Source organism: Oncorhynchus gorbuscha, linkage group LG02 (genome assembly GCF_021184085.1).
Source record: "Oncorhynchus gorbuscha isolate QuinsamMale2020 ecotype Even-year linkage group LG02, OgorEven_v1.0, whole genome shotgun sequence".
Lineage (NCBI taxonomy): Eukaryota > Metazoa > Chordata > Actinopteri > Salmoniformes > Salmonidae > Oncorhynchus > Oncorhynchus gorbuscha.
In genome coordinates, this window is record NC_060174.1 from 73,336,977 (window position 1) to 73,356,237 (window position 19,261).

Consider the following 19,261-nt stretch of genomic DNA (forward strand, 5'->3'; position numbering starts at 1 on the left):
CAAACTGAAATTTAGTAGACTATGTAGAATTTTACCAACCAAGAAATGACAGAGCGATTTCCACTAGATAACGAGGCCACAAAGTCAAAACAGCTTTCCATTTTGACAATAGTTGCTGTTCCGGCGGGAGAAATCATTCGACGAATATCACAACACGTGATTGAAGTAATCCTTTGAAACACTAGCGCAAGATATATTTAGACATATTCTGAAATTACAATGCCTAAAGGCAAACTAATCCTACTGTATGTGTTGCATCTTCTAAAAAATATATTTCTCGCTGATATAAAATGTTTTCCTTATGTTTCCAAAACAAAACATGTATTGCTTGCGGTTCGGTTAATGTTTGGAGAAAGCGTTGGATCGGTTAACAAAATTCTTCCAGCAAGAAGATGCCTTCATCAATAGGCGCTTAAAGTAGTCAACATCTATGAATGGGCTAGCATTAGGGTAAAATAGCTAGCTAGCCTATTGAATCGTGATAACTGTTTCTGAAGTAAAGGGACAGAGAAGGACAAGGACGGAAATGTTCACATCATACTATGGCATATCCACATACTTCGGAATTTAAACAAAGTTGTATAGCTTTCTAGAAAGAAACTTGTGAGGTTTGCTGGATTTTTATTAATTTGGCTGTCATTCCTCTTAGCATTCCTCTTGGCACGAGCAAGCTCAATGTGTTGGTGACCAAACTGCATGGGTTCTTGGCTCATGCTCCAGAGGAAGATGACGACACACTGGTGACTGAAAGTCCTGAGGGTGAGAACTGTAATAAGTGCACCTTTAACTCAGTAGGTATAGCGGTGTTGTCTGGCCATTATTGTCTGCTGATTTTAATTCACAGGTATAATGACCAAGGACTGTGTGGAGCCACACTCAACAGACCGAACCTCCCTTGAGGTATTGACATGAAAAATATCCGTATTGGCTGTTCTAGACCAAAGAGTATTTAGTATTGTTGCAGATCTAGAAGATGTAGTTATTACATATTTCTTGTTGAATACAGAGCTCAACAGATGCCTTGAAGCAGTCCAGATGTGGTTCCAGGAGGTGGGCTTTCTTCTGATATTTTGAAATATGTGATAGTTTATGTACATGTTGTTTATGGACAAGAAACGCATAAAAACATTATCCTCTAATGCAGAGGTTTTCAAACTTTTCGACTGGGACCCCAAGCCATTCCATATATTTGAACTATTCCTGAGTTAGCATGCCCAATTCAACTTGTCAAGTAATTACACACCCTTAATGAGGTCAATCAGGTGAGCTAGTTTAGGGCTCCAACGAAGTTGTGAGATGTCTGGGGGGTCACTGAGGTTTGAAAAACCACTGCTCTAATCGATGTCACTTGTTGTATTACAGAAAACCTTCCGTTGTGATTAAACACAGTGGACTGGATGAATCTGGTGCTTCAAATGAAAGTGATGATGACTGCTTGATCGTCAATTCAAACGGTTATCCTGATGTAACAAGATTGCCTAAAGGTTTGTTTTTCTGCTACTTTCAATACTGTAAGGAGATATTAACACTGGAAATACATAATGTATGAATGACTGGATTATAAACAGAAAATTCCTTTGTTTCCATGCGTTTGTTTTTACATGTCTTATGCACAAAGGTACTGCACTGGTGAGGCCTGAGCCGGTGGAACATGTCAGAGATGACTTCCGAGGTACAGAATTCCATTGTGGAAAATCTGGTCATCTGAGGAGAGTTTTTCCCAGGAGACGTGGAGGTGAGCTTTCATGAATTTATATGGATATGCATATCCATTACCCTAAAAGTGTGCCGCAGAATGACAATGAATTCATGTTTGTAATCAATCAAATCAAATTTGTACATGAGCAAATGTCACAAAGTGCTATACAGAGACCCAGCCTAAAACGGCAAGCAATGCAGATGTAGAAGCACGGTGGCTAGGAAAACTCCCTATGAAGGCAGGAACCTGGGAAGGCAGGAAACTAGGGGAAAACCTAGAGGAACCAGGCTCTGAGGGGTGGTTATCTTCTGGCTGTTCCAGGTGGAGATTATAAGAGTACATGGCCATTAAGGCCAGATTGTTCATCGGTGACCAGCAGGGTCAAATAATAATCAGTGGTTGTAGAGGGTGCAACAGGTCGGTACCTCAGGAGTAAATGTCAGTTTGCTTTTCATAGCCAAGCATTCAGAGGGTGAGACAGCAGGTGCAGTAAAGAGGGCAAGAAAGTTGGGGGGTTGGGGTGGGTGGGGAACAGCAGGTCTGTGACAAGGTAGCACGTCCTGTGAATAGGTCAGGGTTCCATAGCCTCAGGCAGAACAGTTGGAACTGAAGCTGCAGTACAACCAGGTGGACTGGGGACAGCTAGGAGTCATCAGTCCAGGTAGGCCTGAGGCATGGTCCTAGGGCTCAGGTCCTCTGGGAGTGGGGGAGAGAATTAGAGGGCACATACTTATATTCACACAGGACACTAGATGATAAGACAGGAGAATTACACCAGATATAACCCTAGCCCCCCACCACCACCACCACCACCACATCGACTATTGCAGCATAGATACTGGAGGCTGAGACTGCGGAAGTCGTCCGACGAGACCCCGGACAGGGCCAACCAGGCAGGATATAACCCCACCCACTTAGCCAAAGCACAGCCCCACACCACTAGAGGGATATCAACAGACCACCAACCTACTACCCTGAGACGAGGCTGAGTATAGCCCACAAAGATCTCCTCCACCACACAAGCCTGAGGGGGTGCAAAACCCAGACAGGAAGATCACATCAGTGACTCAACCCACTCAAGTGATGCACCTCTCCTAGGGACTGCATGGAAGAGCACTAGTAAGCTAGTGACTCAGCCCCCGTAATAGGGTCAGAGAATCCCAGTGGAGAGAAGGGCACCGGCCAGGCAGAGACAGCAAGGGTGGTTTGATGTTCCAGTACCTTGCCGTTCACCTTCGGATCCCTGGGCCAGGTTAGCTTTGTAGGTTAGCAGTAAAACCTTTAAAATCAGCCCTTGCCTTAACAGGAAGTCAGTGTAGAGCGGAAGTTCTAGTCAAGATACTAGCAGTCGTGTTTAGCACTAACTGAAGTTTATTTAGTGCTTTAGCCAGGTAACCCGAGAGTAGAGCTTTGCAGTCCTCTAATCTAGAAGTGACAAAAGCATGGATTAGTTTTTCTGTGAATTTTTTTTTATAAAATGTTATATTTTTGCATTATTACGAAGGTCGAAAAAAGATGTCCTATTAATATTCTTGATATGTTTGTCAAAAGCGAGATCAGGGTCGAGAGGAACGCTGAGGTCCTTCAGTTTTAATTGAGACGACTGCACAACCAAGATTAATTGTCAGATCCAACAGCAAATCTCTTTGTTCCTTGGGACCTAGAACAAGCATCTCTGTTTTGTCAGACTTTCAAAGTAAAACATTTGCTGCCATCCACTTTCTTATGTCTAAAACACAGGCTTCCAGGGTAGGCAATTTTGGGGCTTCACCATGTTTCCTCGAAATGTACAGCTGTGTGTTGTCTGCATAGCAGTGAATGTTGACATTGTGTGCATCTCCAAGAGGTGTGTGTGTGTGTACAGTTGAACCCGGAGGTTTACATACACCTTAGCCAAGTACATTTACACTCAGTTTTTCACAATTCCTGACATTTAATCCTAGTAAGAATACCTATTTTAGGTCTGTTAGGATCACCACTTTATTTTAAGAATGTGAAATGTCAGAATAATAGTAGAGTGATTTATTTCAGCTTTTATTTCTTTCATCACATTCCCAGTGGGGCAGAAGTTTACATACACTCAATTAGTATTTGGTAGCATTGCCTTTAAATTGTTTAAGTTAGGTCAAATGTTTTGGGTAGCCTTCCACAAGCTTCCCACAATAACTTGGGTGAATTTTGGCCCATTCCTCCTGACAGAGCTGGTGTAACTGAGTCAGGTTTGTAGACCTCCTGAAATAATCTCTGTAAACAATTGTTGGAAAAATTACTTGTCATGCACCGACTTGCCAAAGCTATAGATTGTTTACAAGAAATTTCTGGAGTGGTTGAAAAACAAATGATAATGACTCCAACCTAAGCATATGTAAACATCCGACTTCAACTGTATGTTTGTGTGTGTGTATGTCCTAAAACAGAACCTTGAGGAACACCGACACGTACAATTGATTTGTCAGAGGACAAACCATTAATAGAGACTGATATCTTTCCGATAAATAAGACCTAAACCAGGCAAGAACTTGTCCGTGTAGACCAATTAGGGTTTTCAATCTCTCAAAAAGAATGTGGTGATCGCTGGTGTCAAAAGCAGCACTAAGGTCTAGGAGCACGTGGACAGATGCAGTCTGACGCTATTAAAAGGTAATTTACCACCTTCACGAGTGCAGACTCAGTGCTATGATGGTGTCGAAAACCAGAGTGAAGCGTTTTCAAGATGGCGTCTTTTATCTTGTTGTGTCCTGTGTATATCTTTTATCTTCGTGCATATTTTTCTTAACCCCAACTTCAACATACTCTCCTGCAGACTGCCTCACCCATTTTCTTTACTTCAGAACCGGAACCCCCAACAGAAGCTAGACAGCTAACTAGCTAGTAGTCAGCTAGCCACTGCTAGCTGTCATCAGCTAAACTTTAGCCCGGACAACTCCTGCCATTCTGCACAACGCGATTCAACCCAGAGCGTATCGGACTACTTACTCTCCATATCCCTGGATTCCTACTGCAAGCTCTGAACCACTTCACCTGGATCATCGGAGCTAGCGATTGGCTTCTCCTTCCTAACGTCTCTGTCACAAAGAAAGCGCCAATTAGCCTGGAGCTAGCCTATGCTAGGCCCATCTCCTGGCTAGCTGAAGAGGTCCATCAGCCACTCCTTGGGCTACAATACCTATTTTGCCCCTTTTATTGCCTATCCGGAGCCCCGCCAATCCATCATGACTGGCCTACCGACGTATTCTGCCCGAGGGTTTTTTTCAACTGGCTCCCCCATCGTGATGTCCCCTGAATGCCCATCTGCTAGCCTGCTAGCCGGGGCCCACTTGCTCTCTAGAACACACTGGACTGTTAGTTGAAGAGGTCCAAAAGCCTATTTTCTTGGGCTACAATACCTATTTTGCCTATTGGCCAGGGCCCTTTTTCTACACAGAGCCCTCCAGATCCATCACGACTGATCTGCTGACGTAACCGTGTGGGGCTACAAGGGGCTACAACTGACTTCTTCCGTTCCGATGTCTAAGGCCCTTCTGCTAGCCTGCTTGCCCCAGCCTGCTAGCTGTCTGAATCGCTGTTTCTCCAGCTCGCCCAGTTACTCACTGGACCCAATGATCACTCCGCTATGCATGCCTCTCCCTGATGTCAATATGCCTCGTTCATTGCTGTTTTGGTTAGTTATTATTGCCTTATTTCACTGTAGAGCCTCTATCCCTGCTCAATACGCCTTAGCTAACCCTTTAGTTCGACCTCCCACACTTTGTTGACCTCACCTGGTTTAAATTGTTTCTAGAGGCAGTATCCCTCTCAACGTCACTCAATGCCTAGGTTTACCTCCACTGTATTCCCATCCTACCATACCCTTGTCTGTACATTATGCCTTGAATCTATTCTACCGTGCCCAGAAACCTGCTCCTTTTACTCTCTGTTCCGAAAGTACTAGACAACCAGTTCTTATAGCCTTTAGCTGTACCATTATCCTACTCCTCTGTTTCTCTGGTGATGTAGAGGTTAATCCAGGCCCTCCAGTGCCTAGCTCCACTCATTTCCCAGGTGCTCTCATTTGTTGACTTCTGTAACCGTAAAAGCCGTGGTTTCATGCATGTTAACATTAGAAGCCTCCTCCTTAAGTTTGTTTTATTCACTGCTTTAGCACACTCTGCCAACCCGGATGTCCTAGCCGTGTCTGAATCCTGGCTTAGGAAGGCCACCAAAAAATCTGGAATTTCCATCCCTAACTATAACATTTGCCGACAAGATAAAACTGCCAGAGTTCTTTCTTACTATCCAGTTTTGTGCCCAAACAATTTGGTCTCTACTTTTAAAAATCCACCTTTCCAGAAACAAGTCTCTCACCGTTGCCGCTTGCTATAGACCCCCTTCTGCCCCCAGCTGTTCCCTGGACACCATATGTGAATTGTTTGCCCCGCATCTATCGTCAGAGCTTGTACTGTTAGGTGACCTAAACTGGAACATGCTTAAAATCCGGACATCCTACAATCTAAGCTTGATGCCCTCAATCTCACACAAATTATCAATGAACCTACCAGGTACAACCCCAAATCCGTAAACATGGGCACCCTCATATATATCATCTGAACCAACCTGTGCTCCAAATATACCTCTGCTGTCTTCAACCAGGACCTCTGCGATCAATGCCTCATTACCTGTGTCCATAATGGGTCTGCGGTCAAACTATCACCCCTGATCACTGTCAAACGCTCCCTAAAACACTTCAGCGAGCATGCCTTTCTAATCGACCTGGTCCGGGTATCCTGGAAGGATATTGACCTCATTCCGTCAGTAGACGATGCCTGGTTACTTTTTAAAGGTGCTTTCCTCACCATCTTAAATAAGCACGCCCCATTTCGAAAATCGTATGTCCTGTTGTCCAAACCTCTGGCAGTCTCTATGGGGGTGCCACAGGGTTCAATTCTCGGGTCGACTCTTTTTCTATGTATACATCAATGTCGCTCTTGCTGCTGGTGATTCTATGATCCACTTCTACACAGACGACACCATTGTGTGTACTTCTTGCCCTTCTTTAGACACTGTGTTAACTAACCTCCAGACGAGCTTCAATGCCATACAACACTCCTTCTGTGGCCTCCAACTGCTATTAAATGCAAGAAAACTAAATGCATGCTCTTCAACCGATCGCTGCCCGCACCTGCCCGCCCGACTAGCATCACTACTCTGGACGGTTCTGACTTAGAATACGTGGACAACTACAAATACCTAGGTGTTTGGTTAGCCTGTAAACTCTCTGTCCAGATTCACATTAAGCATCTCCAATCTTAAATTAAATCTAGAATTGGCTTCCTATTTCGCAACACAGTACCCTTACTCACGCTGCCAAACACCCTCATAAAGCTGACTATCCTACCGATCCTTGACTTCGGCGACGTAATTTACAAGATAGCCTCAAACTCTACTCAGCAAACTGGATGTAGTTTATCACAGTGCCATCCGTTTTGTCACCAAAGCCCCATATACTACCCACCACTGCGACCTGTATGCTGTCGTTGGCTGGCCCTCGCTTCATATTCGTCACCAAACCCACTGGCTCCAAGTCATCTACAAGTCTTTGCTAGGTAAAGCCCCGCCTTATCTCAGCTCACTGGTCACCATAGCAACACCCATCCATAGCATGTACTCCAGCAGGTATAGCAACTCCTCCTTTGGCAGCCTTTCCTTCCAGTTCTCTGCTGCCAATGACTGGAACAAACTGCAAAAATCACTGAAGCTGGAAATCCATATCTCCCTCACTAACTTTAAGCACCAGCTTCAGAGCAGCTCACAGATCACGGCATCTGTAAATAGCCCATCCAACTACCTCATCCCCCATACTGTTATTTATCTCTACTTGCACACTCATCTTCTGCACATCCATCACATCGCCACTATGGCCTATTTATAGCCTTCCTCCCTTATCCTACCTCATTTGCACAAACACTATATATACTTTGTCTATTGTATTATTGACTGCATGTTTGTTTATTCCATTACTGCCACTTTAAGTGAGTTTGGTACACATCCGGAGGATAGGGTGCAATTTACTATGTTCCACATAGGAGGGCCAAGCACAGGAAGTAGCTCTTTTAGTATTTTAGTTGGAATAGGGTCCAGTATGCATCTTGATGGTTTAGAGGCTGTTACTATTTTCATGAATGTGCCAAGAGATATAGGATTAAAAAACTTGAGTGTCTCCTTGATCCTAGATCCTGGCAGTTCTGTGCAAACAACTGAGCATTGGAGAAATATGCCGACTCAAAGAGGAGTCCATCATTTAATTTCTAATGATCATGATCTTTTCATGAATTCATCACTGCTGAAGTTGAAAGCCATCCTCTCTTGGGGAATGATGCTTTTTCTTAGCCAGCCTAAAACTCCAAAGAGCAAGCAATGCAGACTTGGAAGCATTGGTTGATCGATTGTGTGTTTTGTAGGAGGTGAACACTTGGAGATTGTTAGCTGTACAGCCTGTGGCCAGCAAGTTAACCACTTCCAGAGGGACTCCTTCAATCAGCATCCGGTACTCAAAGTACTTATTTGCAAGGTGAGGTGAACCTGGGTCTGTCAAAGATTGGGACAATTATAGTGAACACAAATATAAACGCAACATGCAACAATGGCAAAGATTTTACTGCAATGCGGTTTATATAAGGAAATTAGTCCATTTAAATGAATAAATTAAGCACTAATCTATGGATTTCACATGACTGGGAGTCAGAGATAACCACTCAGTATCTGGTGTGGCCACCATTTGCGTCATGCAGCGTGACACATCTCCTTCACGTAGAGTTTATCTGGCGGTTGATTTTGGCCTGTGGAATGTTGTCCCACTCCTCTTTAATAGCTGTGTGAAGTTCCTGGATATTGGCATGAATTGGAACACGCTGTCAATCCAGAGCATCCCAAACACGCCCAATGTCTGGTGATTATGCAGGCCATGGAAGAACTGGGTCATTTTCAGCTTCCAGGAATCAGGAACAGATCCTTACGACATGGGGCTGTGCATTATCATGCACCACAATGGGCCTCAGGATCTTCCCATGGTATCTCTGTACATTTAAATTGCTCTCTATAAAATGCTATTGTTTGCTGTCTGTAGCTTATGCTGCACTCTGTTCACAACGTTGACATCAGCAAACCGCTCACCCACACATCGCCATACACGTGTTCTGTGGTTGTGAGCCAGTTGGATGTTCTGCCAAATTCTCTAAAATAACATTAGAGTAGGCTTATGGTAGCAAAATTAACATTAAATTCTCTGGCAACATCTGTTGGACATTCCTGCAGTCAGGATGCCAATTGCACACTCCGTCAACTTGAGACATCTGTGGCATTGTGTTGTGACAAAACTGCACATTTTTAGTGGCTTTTTATTTTCCCCAGCACAAGATGTACCTGTGTAATGATTAGGGCTGTCCCCGACAAAATCAAAAATCTTGATCGTCCGAAAGTCGTCTGTTCAATTGCTCAACATTTTTAAACATGTATTTTCTGTATATAGACACACCCTAATATGTTTTAATAAAATAAACTATATGCATTGAGTTTGTCTGATGCTTTAAGCTTACAGTTGGATTCCCCTAGGGCGCCAGAGGTCTCGATAACCAGAAGAAAAAAAACTTAACCTGACCCAACTGTTTTCCTCCTCCTCCTGCTGGCTTTCGCACAAGTTGCCGGTAATGGGCTACATGAGGAGTTGGCAATCTTTCTCATGTGGAATGCCAATTTATCTTACCATTTCTACTGATCTGCGTGCCAGTTATGGTTTTCATATGCACATTTTAGTGAAACAGTTTAATTTATAATAATGTCTTCATATCTTAATCATTGTCATGTGGTTAATCAACATTCAATCTAAATGAAAATGATACAAACATAAAAAGTTACTTCTATTGCCATTGCCAACTACTTTTAAAAAGCCTACATAAAGCCAACAAATAAAAACATTGTGCCTGCAGGTAGAATTTTTTTCTTCTTCTTAGAACTCAGATTGTCTACACACTGCCTGTTTGCAACAAACTTGAAACATTGTATCCATTATTAACTTGGGTCCAGCCAAAACTTGCTCTCACAAACTTGCAACATTGTATAAAATATTCTGGGTCCTCAATTTCCTGTGCCAGTGAGCTTGACACACATTTGTAGGTTATTTGCGCAAAGGATAAGAAGCTGTGCTTGACTTGGGCAGGAGTTCACCTGAGCTGAGTACCAGCACCTCAAATGTTCTACTGCTTGAACTCCTGTTCCTCTTATAGAATATTAGCTCTAAAGTATTGTGGAGCTAAAATGAGTACCAGAACCTATTTCAGTCCAAGTGCAGCACTGACATTTCCACTGGATCAGAGCAAAGCATGACATTTTTCCCTTTCATGCTGAGTGGTTATCGAAAGGGAGAGCACTGGAAATATTTTCAAATACATTGAGGAACTATTGTCATTCTCAATGTATAGAAAACATTGAGTTGAAGAAAACATTACTTTGAGGAGCTCCACAGGTCATTAGTGGTGGCGCGTTAAGCCAATCATAAATGTGCTGTTTTGGGATCCGATTAGTATTTCTGCCTGCATTTGTGCGCAGGCCACTTCTGTGTATGCGTCCTTACTCAACATTGACAGGGGTGTTCCAAACAAAAGACGATGACTAAATTGACAGAACTCGTAAATGGAATTAATTAAACCGAAAGTTGTTTCTCACAAGTATAGCATAGGTTATGGACTTTGTAAATAATATGTCCACTCCGACAAAAGACTGGAATAATATTGAATGCATTAAAAGAAATGACCGTAACCAAAGTAACAAACGTTAGATTAGGAATTAACGGTTAATTTACGGGTGTTTGATATACACTAATAATCAAATGCAAAAAATTCACACAATGAAGATATGAAACAGTGAATGCACAAATTGGTGGGAGAGTGCATTGTTCATCTGGGTGCATGGTCAATCACACGTCTGCATTGGCTATGCAGGATTTATGGTGATATGGCTTCCACAGACGTCGGGGCATTCATACTTCTTGCATTTTGCGGAGCAGGATGTGCTGCCCCCACCTACAATCAACCCATCATGTCAATGGGGAGCTATACAGAGCCCTCCGCATTAAAACATTTGGGAGGCGCATGGCGATGTGGTACAGAGCTCGATTTGGCCTCTGCATGCCTCTGGAGGCTCCGCAACTGTCACATCTGCAATATGGAGCCGCCTACCACATTTTCGAATCGAGTATAACTGGGCTTTTAGTCCAAGACTCCAATGGATTAGTTCACTGAGATGTGCGCATATACACTTGTTACAGCTCAACTAAAACAATCTCTGTCGACCAACAGCCTAACAATCAAACAATCGACCGTCAACTAATTGGGGTCAACCCTAGTAATGATCATGCTGTTTAATCAGCTTCTTCATATTCTACACCTGTCAGGTGGATGGATTATCTTGGCAAAGGAGAAATGGTCACTAAATGTAAACAAATTTGTGCACAACATTTTAGGGAAATAAGCTTTTTGTGCATATGGAACATTTCTGGGATATTTTATTTCAGCTCATGAAACATGGGACCAACACTACATGTTGCATTTATATTTTTGTTCAGTGTGTCATTCTCCAAAAATATTTTGTTGAGGTCAGCTACATTTTTGGAGGCTTTGTCCTTATTGTCTTATTTTCTCAGTCTTGTTTCAAGTATTACTCAAGTGATGACATCAGCAAGGATTGTGATGGCATGGATGAACAGTGCAGGTACGATGGGGTGGTTCTCCTAAACAAAAAGATGCTGCAAGCAAATCCTGAGACATTAAAAAACATACAGGTTGTTACGTTAATCATTACTTCAAACTACTATATTTGCTTCTTACAGATGGTGTGCAGAGGGGGGAAACCTGATCTGCTGCGACTTTTGCCCCAACGCCTTCTGTAAGAAATGCATTTTGCGTAATCTGGGGCGAAAGGAGCTGTCTGGCATCCTAGATGAGGAGAGTAAGTGGTACTGCTACGTATGCAGCCCAGCGCCTCTTCTAGACCTGGTCGTCGCCTGTGACAACGTTCTTGACAACCTGGGGAGTTTGTGGCAAGACCACCGCAAGAGGGGCAGAGGTGATGGCAAATCTGGACATTGTGACTCTCATCCCAGGCATTCTCAAAACATTCCCACGGGTCATTGGAACCATAGTGGCATGGATGGTCATGAGGTGTTCAACTACAACACCCTTCAAATTCCAGAGGAGATGGCCAAAAAGGCAAAAAACCTTGTGGACTCTACAAACACTGTAAACACAACTTTTGTGAAATTCATTCAAGGTGGAATGGATTTTAAGCGACAATACTTGAAGACTTTTCAGTCAGTACTAAAGGGTCTAAAGAAGTCCCACACAGCTCTGGAGGAAGCCCTTTGGGAGGAGTTCAAAGAGATTGGTCTGCCAAAAGATGGGGGAAACTCCACTTTTGGTACTGATGCACCTCAACAAGCACAAGAGGGTTGTGTGGAAATGGACATTGTTGATAAAAATTGCCTGCATTACTTAAAGAAAATTGCATCTGAACATTTGGAAGAGAATGATTCAGACTCTAAAGGCTTTACGGATGATGAAAGGCCTTCGTCCTCAAGTGAAATGAAAGGTATCCTTGGCACAGAGATAATACCCCGTCGAGGTAGAGGCAGGCCACGGAAAAACTCCAAACCCGGAGAAGAACCTTCCGACATGACAAATCAACTGGTGGTGCAACTTACACCTGTCCCTGTTGAAAAACAGCCACCCTCTGGCCCCCCAGAGTTGGAGGCGGAGGAAAAAAAGGAGTTGGAGGAAGAAATAAAAGAAAAAGTGGATGAACGTAAGGGGGTCTGTGAATCTATTGAACCTGCAACAGAAGGGGAGTATGAATCTGCTGAGGAGGGAAATGAATCTCTGGTGCTGGATCTGGAAGATGAACCAGAGAATAGACGCTCACCTCGGGTAAAGACCACGCCCTTACGCAGGCCAGGTGAGGGCAAGACCAAGTCTACCCCCTCAGGCGCTGACAGTGAGGGTGACTCCGACCCTGATACCAGCCCCAATGTTGAAGTGCCTCAAGGAGCTGATGAGGGAGGGCTTGGGAGAGGAATTGAAGACTCTGACTCCGATGAGGTCCCTGCTGTCCTTCAGCGGGCAGCCATGGCTCGCAGTTCAGACGAAGCCGGAAGTGACGATGGAGACCATCGGAGCGTGACCAAGAAATGCCTCTTCGGCCTGAAGAAGAACACTGCCCTTTCTCCAGAAAGAGTGGTCCGCAAACGCAAGGCCCAAGACCGCTCCTCTGACTCGGACTCCTCCAGTGACAATCCAGACCTGCAGAAGGAGATTAAGACTATGAGCAGGCCCAGGGGGAGGCCTCGGAAGGTTAAGAGAGAGGATGAACCTACCCCCAGCAAGAATAGTCCACAACATAGGCCCCCGGGCAGACCTCGGAAGGTCAAGAAAGAGAATGAATCTGCATTCGGCAAGGAGGGTAATACCCAGGTAACCAAGCCTAAAAGCACACCTCGGTCCCAGCAGAAAACAAAGCAGTCGCCATCCTCTTCCAGTCAAGAAGAGGGAGACCAGGATTCTGAGTCTAGCGACGACAGTGGTGACCAGAAGATTAAGCCTATCACTGAGGAGGTGGCCTTACTGGGGTCAGCAGCTTTCCACCAGTCATCTGGTGAGTTGGTCTCTCACTTTCTCTACACTTTTGAGGTAAACCACCGCATTCATGAGCTGTATTTCAACCCTTTTCATGTAGCCATGTAGATTTCATCATTGGCAAATGTTGAACTGACCCTTTTTTTTGTGCTCTTAACCTGTAGGCGATGAAGAGCAGACCCGGTCTGGGCCTTCTTGGGAAGCAGAAGATGATGACGATCCAGAAAATAGGTATGGTTCCGAACAAACGGACTTAGCGTTTGTAATACACCCTAGGCGCGGGAGAAAGGCCACGCCACGGAACTCTAAGTTGGGTGCTAATAATGGTGACTCCTCCGTTGTCAAGACCCCTTCCCAATCAATCCTGTCTCGTCCAACCCGCAGCTGCAGTAAACCAGCAGCTATCCCATACAATTTCTAGTGTAGAGCAAAGGTACCATGTCAAGCACAGGGAGAAACCCCTCCTTACACCTTGCTAAGGCTGTGTTATGAATGATAGGCTACTTATGCCACTGTTTTCATTTACCTTAATTTTTTTTTTGAAAATGTAATTTAAAGTTAAATGTGAGTTGTCAATTAGCAGAATGTGGCATCATTTGTCCATGTCTGTGCATTTCAAGGTGATTAAGAGGGGAAAATGCTGGTTATCGTATTAGTTTGCACAAAAGCCTGATGCACTTATTAAAACAGATTAAACAAATTATTTTATACCTCATAGTTTCTCATTGGTCAACAATACTGCAAGTCATCCTTATTTCTTCCACATATAGTATTCTAGTTTTTACCAAAAAGAACAATATACTGTATATTAAGTATTTTAAGCCATGTTAAAGGTATCGATTGCATTATTTGTTAGTGTGATTATACTTTCTTTTTTTAATAAAAGCTAATGAACCACACCAGGTTACTGAATACACACCTGAACGTACACTTAGACTTAATTTACAGGTCTGGCTATATTTATCTTTGACTATACTAGGGGTGAATTACATTCCTGTCACTGGGAATTGGTCATCATGGAATTTGATGTCATTTCCTAAGTGACTGGAATTTGGACCCCAACCCTCATATTATACATCCCCTAATGGTCAGTTCATGATCAGATATTCTTTAGGGGGACCGTATTGTACATGACTGCACCCTTCTGGCTGCTGGATGTTGCCCATTTCTCCAAGGCAGTGTAAAATCATACACATTACTGCTAGTATTAGGTGTTGGTGTATGGTTACTGTATGGAAGATTTTTTTTTTTTTTTGATATATTTGAAGTGCATGTGCAATATGCCAGTGGTGAAGTGGCTGTATTTAGCACTGCTATTCTGACACAGTTGAGTACTAATACGATGGGTTGACTATCCAATGATTCTCTGAACAGACTGGAAAACTATCTATTCTGCTTGATTGAATCTTTAACATTATATGATTTATTGCTTCTGGCCAGGTTGAGGGCTTAGCCGAGAAAGAGGACTTGTGATGCGAAACAGCAGTATACCAAAGACACTGATTAAAAGACTGTACTGTATTTGACTTTCTTTGTGCCTTTTTTCACCACAGGCACCTAGCTGAATTTCTTGTATGCTTTGTTTGTGATACTAATTGCATAATCATATTTAGAGTATTTTCATGTTTGTTTTGCATGCAAGGCTGTATTTATTGGCCATTTACCTACATTTTAAATGATTTAAAAACCTCTAATGCAATTGTTTTTTACTTTGGAGGAGCTTGATTCCTAATAGCAACCGCTCTTCAAGCTGGTCCTGTAGAATGGTTGTAATGCATTTTATTCAACCACAACTTTGTCCTCTTCTCTTGTGACCTCTGAGGTCAGCCTTACAACATTGCTGTGAGACGAGGAGACATGTTGTCTTACATAGTGAAGTGTCTTTTTATTCTTCCATTTTCCCAGTTTAAACACTTGAGGTAAAGGCCTCAGGCCCAGGCTGTTGTCGGCCGCTGCTGTTTGATACTGCCTCATATGAGGGGCCCTCATGTAAACTTACTTCTCGCTGAGGCTTCATCTGAGGTTTCATTCAACTATTATTCTGCCAAAAGGATTGTTTCTTAAAAACATATTCATGTGTAAGTAGATACATGTATTTCACCGAATATTGAACTTTGTAAAAAAGCCCAAACAAAACCTTTTTAATATTTTTTTTTTTTTTTTACCCCACAAACTGTTTCCTGCATACCACCTAAAATAAAAGTGGTTGTAAGAACTTATTTTCAAATTGAACTAATAATTATGCTGTCATTAGCTCTGAGGTGCTGTAGTGTTAGCCTTGTTAAAGGCATGTTGTAGAGCATGCGTTAAACCAAGGATATGTTCTTACTTTTGTCATTGACTGAACTCTGTAAGAGAAACTATACGTTGTAATAAATGAATACCCTTTATAATGTCTCGTATGTCTTCATTATTCTATATAGGACCAGCTTTGTTAATCTTGTGAGTGATACGTTTTGGAGGGGAAGGGTTGATTCAAATGTGCTAACAAAGTTGTTAGGTTATCTGGCCTTTGACTCCTCAATGTGTTGCGTTTTTAACATTAAATTAAGTGAAATGGTCTTTGACAGAGCATTTCAGCTGTCTATTTGGTCACATAACAGATATTTACATCAGTAAAGAAAGAAACATTCAACCACTTAAAGCAATGGCCTGTTCCCACTCAGAATTATTTTAAAAATGTATTGTCGGTTGTTTACAGGTCAGGGAATGCAAAGAGCTATTAGAATAGCTAGCATTGTTATTTTCATTAATTCTAGAAGAAATGTATCTCCTGGTGATATTGCTAAGTTTAAGATGAAATCCTGCGTCTTGATTGTAAATTCCTATATAAGACCAGTTCCTTTAGAGAATCAACCTATTAAGCAGGGTATGTTGGATTTGATGTGATGATCATTAAAATGATCCTCCGGTCCCTTTTCCCTCTCTTCCTTGCTTCTGAAAGAATCGCTAAGAAAATGCTCTTGGCCCAAATCAAAGCCAACTACTCATCGGGGGAGGATTTCTCTTCAGACGAGGAGTCATCACAGGATGATGAATCTGACAGGGAAGAGAAGGCGCAGGAAGAGGGGAAAGATCAAAGCTCAGATGAGAATGGTAAGTGATCCCTCTTTTCCTCCACTGACATTTCCATTTTTTAAACATTTTTTTTTTGTCATTAAGCTGAAATACTGTCCTGACATGACCTGTTTCTTATTAACTGGGCATTTTAAAGTAGGCCCATATTGTAATTGTGGTGATCTAAGACATCGCCATGTGTCACTGCTTATTAGTGTACAGGTTGAATTAACATTTGATATAGGAATATTATGTCCTCCTGACATTATTCATGTTTCTGCTGCAGGGGGAGACCTCCAGTTTGACCTCTGACTCTGAGTCCAGTAAAACTCGTCACAGACACTGTCTGCTACGCCACAAGCTCAGCCTTGATGATGGAAATCCAAGTGATCAGAAAACAGTTGAAGAAAATGGGAAGGAGCAGAAAGTCAAGAAGTCTAGAAGAACCGAAGGTGTGTGTGTGATGGGTTCTGTGGAACGACTTTATGATTGGATACCATCAGTGCCCTAGACTAGTTTTGGAGTTGGTCCAATTACTTTGAAGTTATTTTCTGCTTTCTTCCATCGCCTCAGGTGAGACATTGGAGAGCCAGAGTAGTGATGATAGCCAATCAGAGCAGGAAGAGTCTGGTATGAGTGAAGAGTTGAGCCAATCTGAGAACGAGGGCAATGAACAGAAGCCCAAAAGGTAAGACTAATTTGTTTTGTCAATGCTGCTAACCTGGAGGGAAACCATGTTTTCTTTCATTGTTACATGTAATTGCGGTTGCATTATTTTTATTAGTGAAATATCTTTGCTCTTTTGTCTCCTTAGCTCATCTACCTCTAGAGTCGAGAGGGAATCAGTCCGTAGTTATCTACAGAAGAAGCAGCAACCCTCGTATATTGTGCTGTCTGACTCCAGTGTCGATAAGGTAATAACGAGTGGATGTCACCATCTCATCTTACTTTTGCATGGTCAGTCAACCTTTTAAATTCTTCTTAATAACTTCATGATGTGCAACTATTTGATTTCTGAGAGGTATGATCATCATTCTGCTATTCTTGTTTACTGTTTGTGTATCAGGTGCTAAATGTTAAATTGTACTGGTAAAAGCGTTGTTGTGCTGGTGACCTCCGGATCTGTCTATCTAAACAGAGTGACGATGACGAGAAGGACGGAGACAACAAAGGTACACCTAAGGGCCGCAAGAAGATCCGCAGAATCATCATCGATGAGCACCTCCGCTCAGAGACCCAGAGAGCCCTGAAGGAGGAGGAGGATAGATGCAGACGCCTGGCAGGCAGAGAGCAGAGGGAGGACTTCAGAGAGGTACACTACACACAGCTAACCCTCTCATTCACACTCACTGTTGAAACCATGCTCTCTCAGAAATGTCATACTGTTAGTCTATTTTATTTAAATACGTTATATATTATATCTATATATGGTTTATATGATCAGTTTTGGTCTAATGGTGGTTTCCTCACAGGTGATTGTTATTGACGATGAGGTTTCTCAAGTGGCCTGTCCAATCACCACTAAGCTGGTCTTGGATCAGGATGAGGGGACCAGGGAGCCACTCATTCAGGTGCACAGGAACCTGGTGACCAGGCTCAAGCCTCACCAGGTGGATGGTAAGTCTTGGTTTTTATTTCAGTTGTACAAGTCCAATACATACAATAATTAACATAGTAGCAAATACAGCAGTGTCCCCTTCGATTTGCTGTACTTCTTCCTTTTGATAGGTGTGCAGTTTATCTGGGACTGTTGTTGTGAGTCAGTGAAGAAGGCCAATTCAACCCCTGGATCAGGTTGCTTACTGGCCCACTGCATGGGCCTAGGGAAGACACTGCAGGTAAGAGGAAGGGAAGAGAGAACAAAATGAGTGTTTAGCATTTTATATGGATCCCCATTAGCTGTTGCAAAAGCAGCAGCTATTCTTCCTGGGGTCCAAAAATAATAATAAAACATGACATAATACAAAATAATAATAGACATGAACAGCTCAAGATCAGCGCAACGTACCAGTTGTTTGGACACATCTACTCATTTATGGGTTTTTCATTATTTTTACCATTTTTTACATTGTAGAATAATAGGGAAGACATCAACTATGAAATAACACATGTGTGTTAATAAGTGTTAAACCATTGCTTGTGTTTCTTGGCTCAAGTAAGTCTCTTCTTATTGGTGTCCTTTAGTCGTGGTTTCTTTGCAGCAATTCGACCATGAAGGCCTGATTCATGCAGTCTCCTCTGAACAGTTGATGTGTCTGTTACTTGAGCTCTGAAGCATTTATTTGGGCTGTAATTTCTGAGGCTAGTAACTCGAATGAACTTATCCTCTGCAGCAGAGGTAACTCTGGGTCTTACGTTCCTGTGGCGGTCTTCATGAGAGCCAGTTTCATCATAGCGCTTGATGGTTTTTGCGACTGCACTTGAAGAAACTTTCAAAGTTCTTGATATTCCGGATTGACTGACCTTCATGTCTTAACGTAATGGACTCTCGTTTCTCTTTGCTTATTTGCGCTGTTCTTGCCATAATATGGACTTGGTCTTTTACCAAATAGGGCTATCTTCTGTATACCACCCCTACCTCGTCACAACACAACTGATTGGCTCAAACACATTAGGAAGGAAAGAAATTCCACAAATTAACTTTTAACAAGGCACACATGTTAATTGATATGCATTCCAGGTGACTACCTCATGAAGCTGGATGAGAGAAGGCCAAGAGTGTGCAATGCTGTCATCAAGGAAAAAATGGTTGCTACTTTGAAGAATCTCAATATAAAATATATTTTGATTTAACACTTTTTTTGGTCGCTACATGATTCCATGTGTTATTTCATAGTTTTGATGTCTT

The 19,261-nt window shown here is 42.6% G+C and overlaps 1 protein-coding gene across 1 annotated transcript in view; it reads left to right on the forward strand.

The window, feature by feature from the left end:
* The window catches only part of LOC124009107 (transcriptional regulator ATRX-like), a 47,586-nt gene that overhangs the window by 12,260 nt on the left and 16,065 nt on the right, over positions 1-19,261 (forward strand). The window contains exons 2-17 of the mRNA XM_046320606.1: positions 650-759; positions 845-900; positions 1,007-1,050; positions 1,363-1,484; positions 1,619-1,735; positions 8,137-8,246; positions 11,373-11,440; positions 11,559-13,375; positions 13,521-13,587; positions 16,301-16,452; positions 16,701-16,865; positions 16,987-17,101; positions 17,228-17,327; positions 17,552-17,725; positions 17,886-18,030; positions 18,142-18,251. Of these exons, the coding sequence (XP_046176562.1) occupies positions 650-759; positions 845-900; positions 1,007-1,050; positions 1,363-1,484; positions 1,619-1,735; positions 8,137-8,246; positions 11,373-11,440; positions 11,559-13,375; positions 13,521-13,587; positions 16,301-16,452; positions 16,701-16,865; positions 16,987-17,101; positions 17,228-17,327; positions 17,552-17,725; positions 17,886-18,030; positions 18,142-18,251 (3,472 nt within the window). The remainder of the gene's footprint in view (positions 1-649; positions 760-844; positions 901-1,006; positions 1,051-1,362; positions 1,485-1,618; positions 1,736-8,136; positions 8,247-11,372; positions 11,441-11,558; positions 13,376-13,520; positions 13,588-16,300; positions 16,453-16,700; positions 16,866-16,986; positions 17,102-17,227; positions 17,328-17,551; positions 17,726-17,885; positions 18,031-18,141; positions 18,252-19,261) is intronic.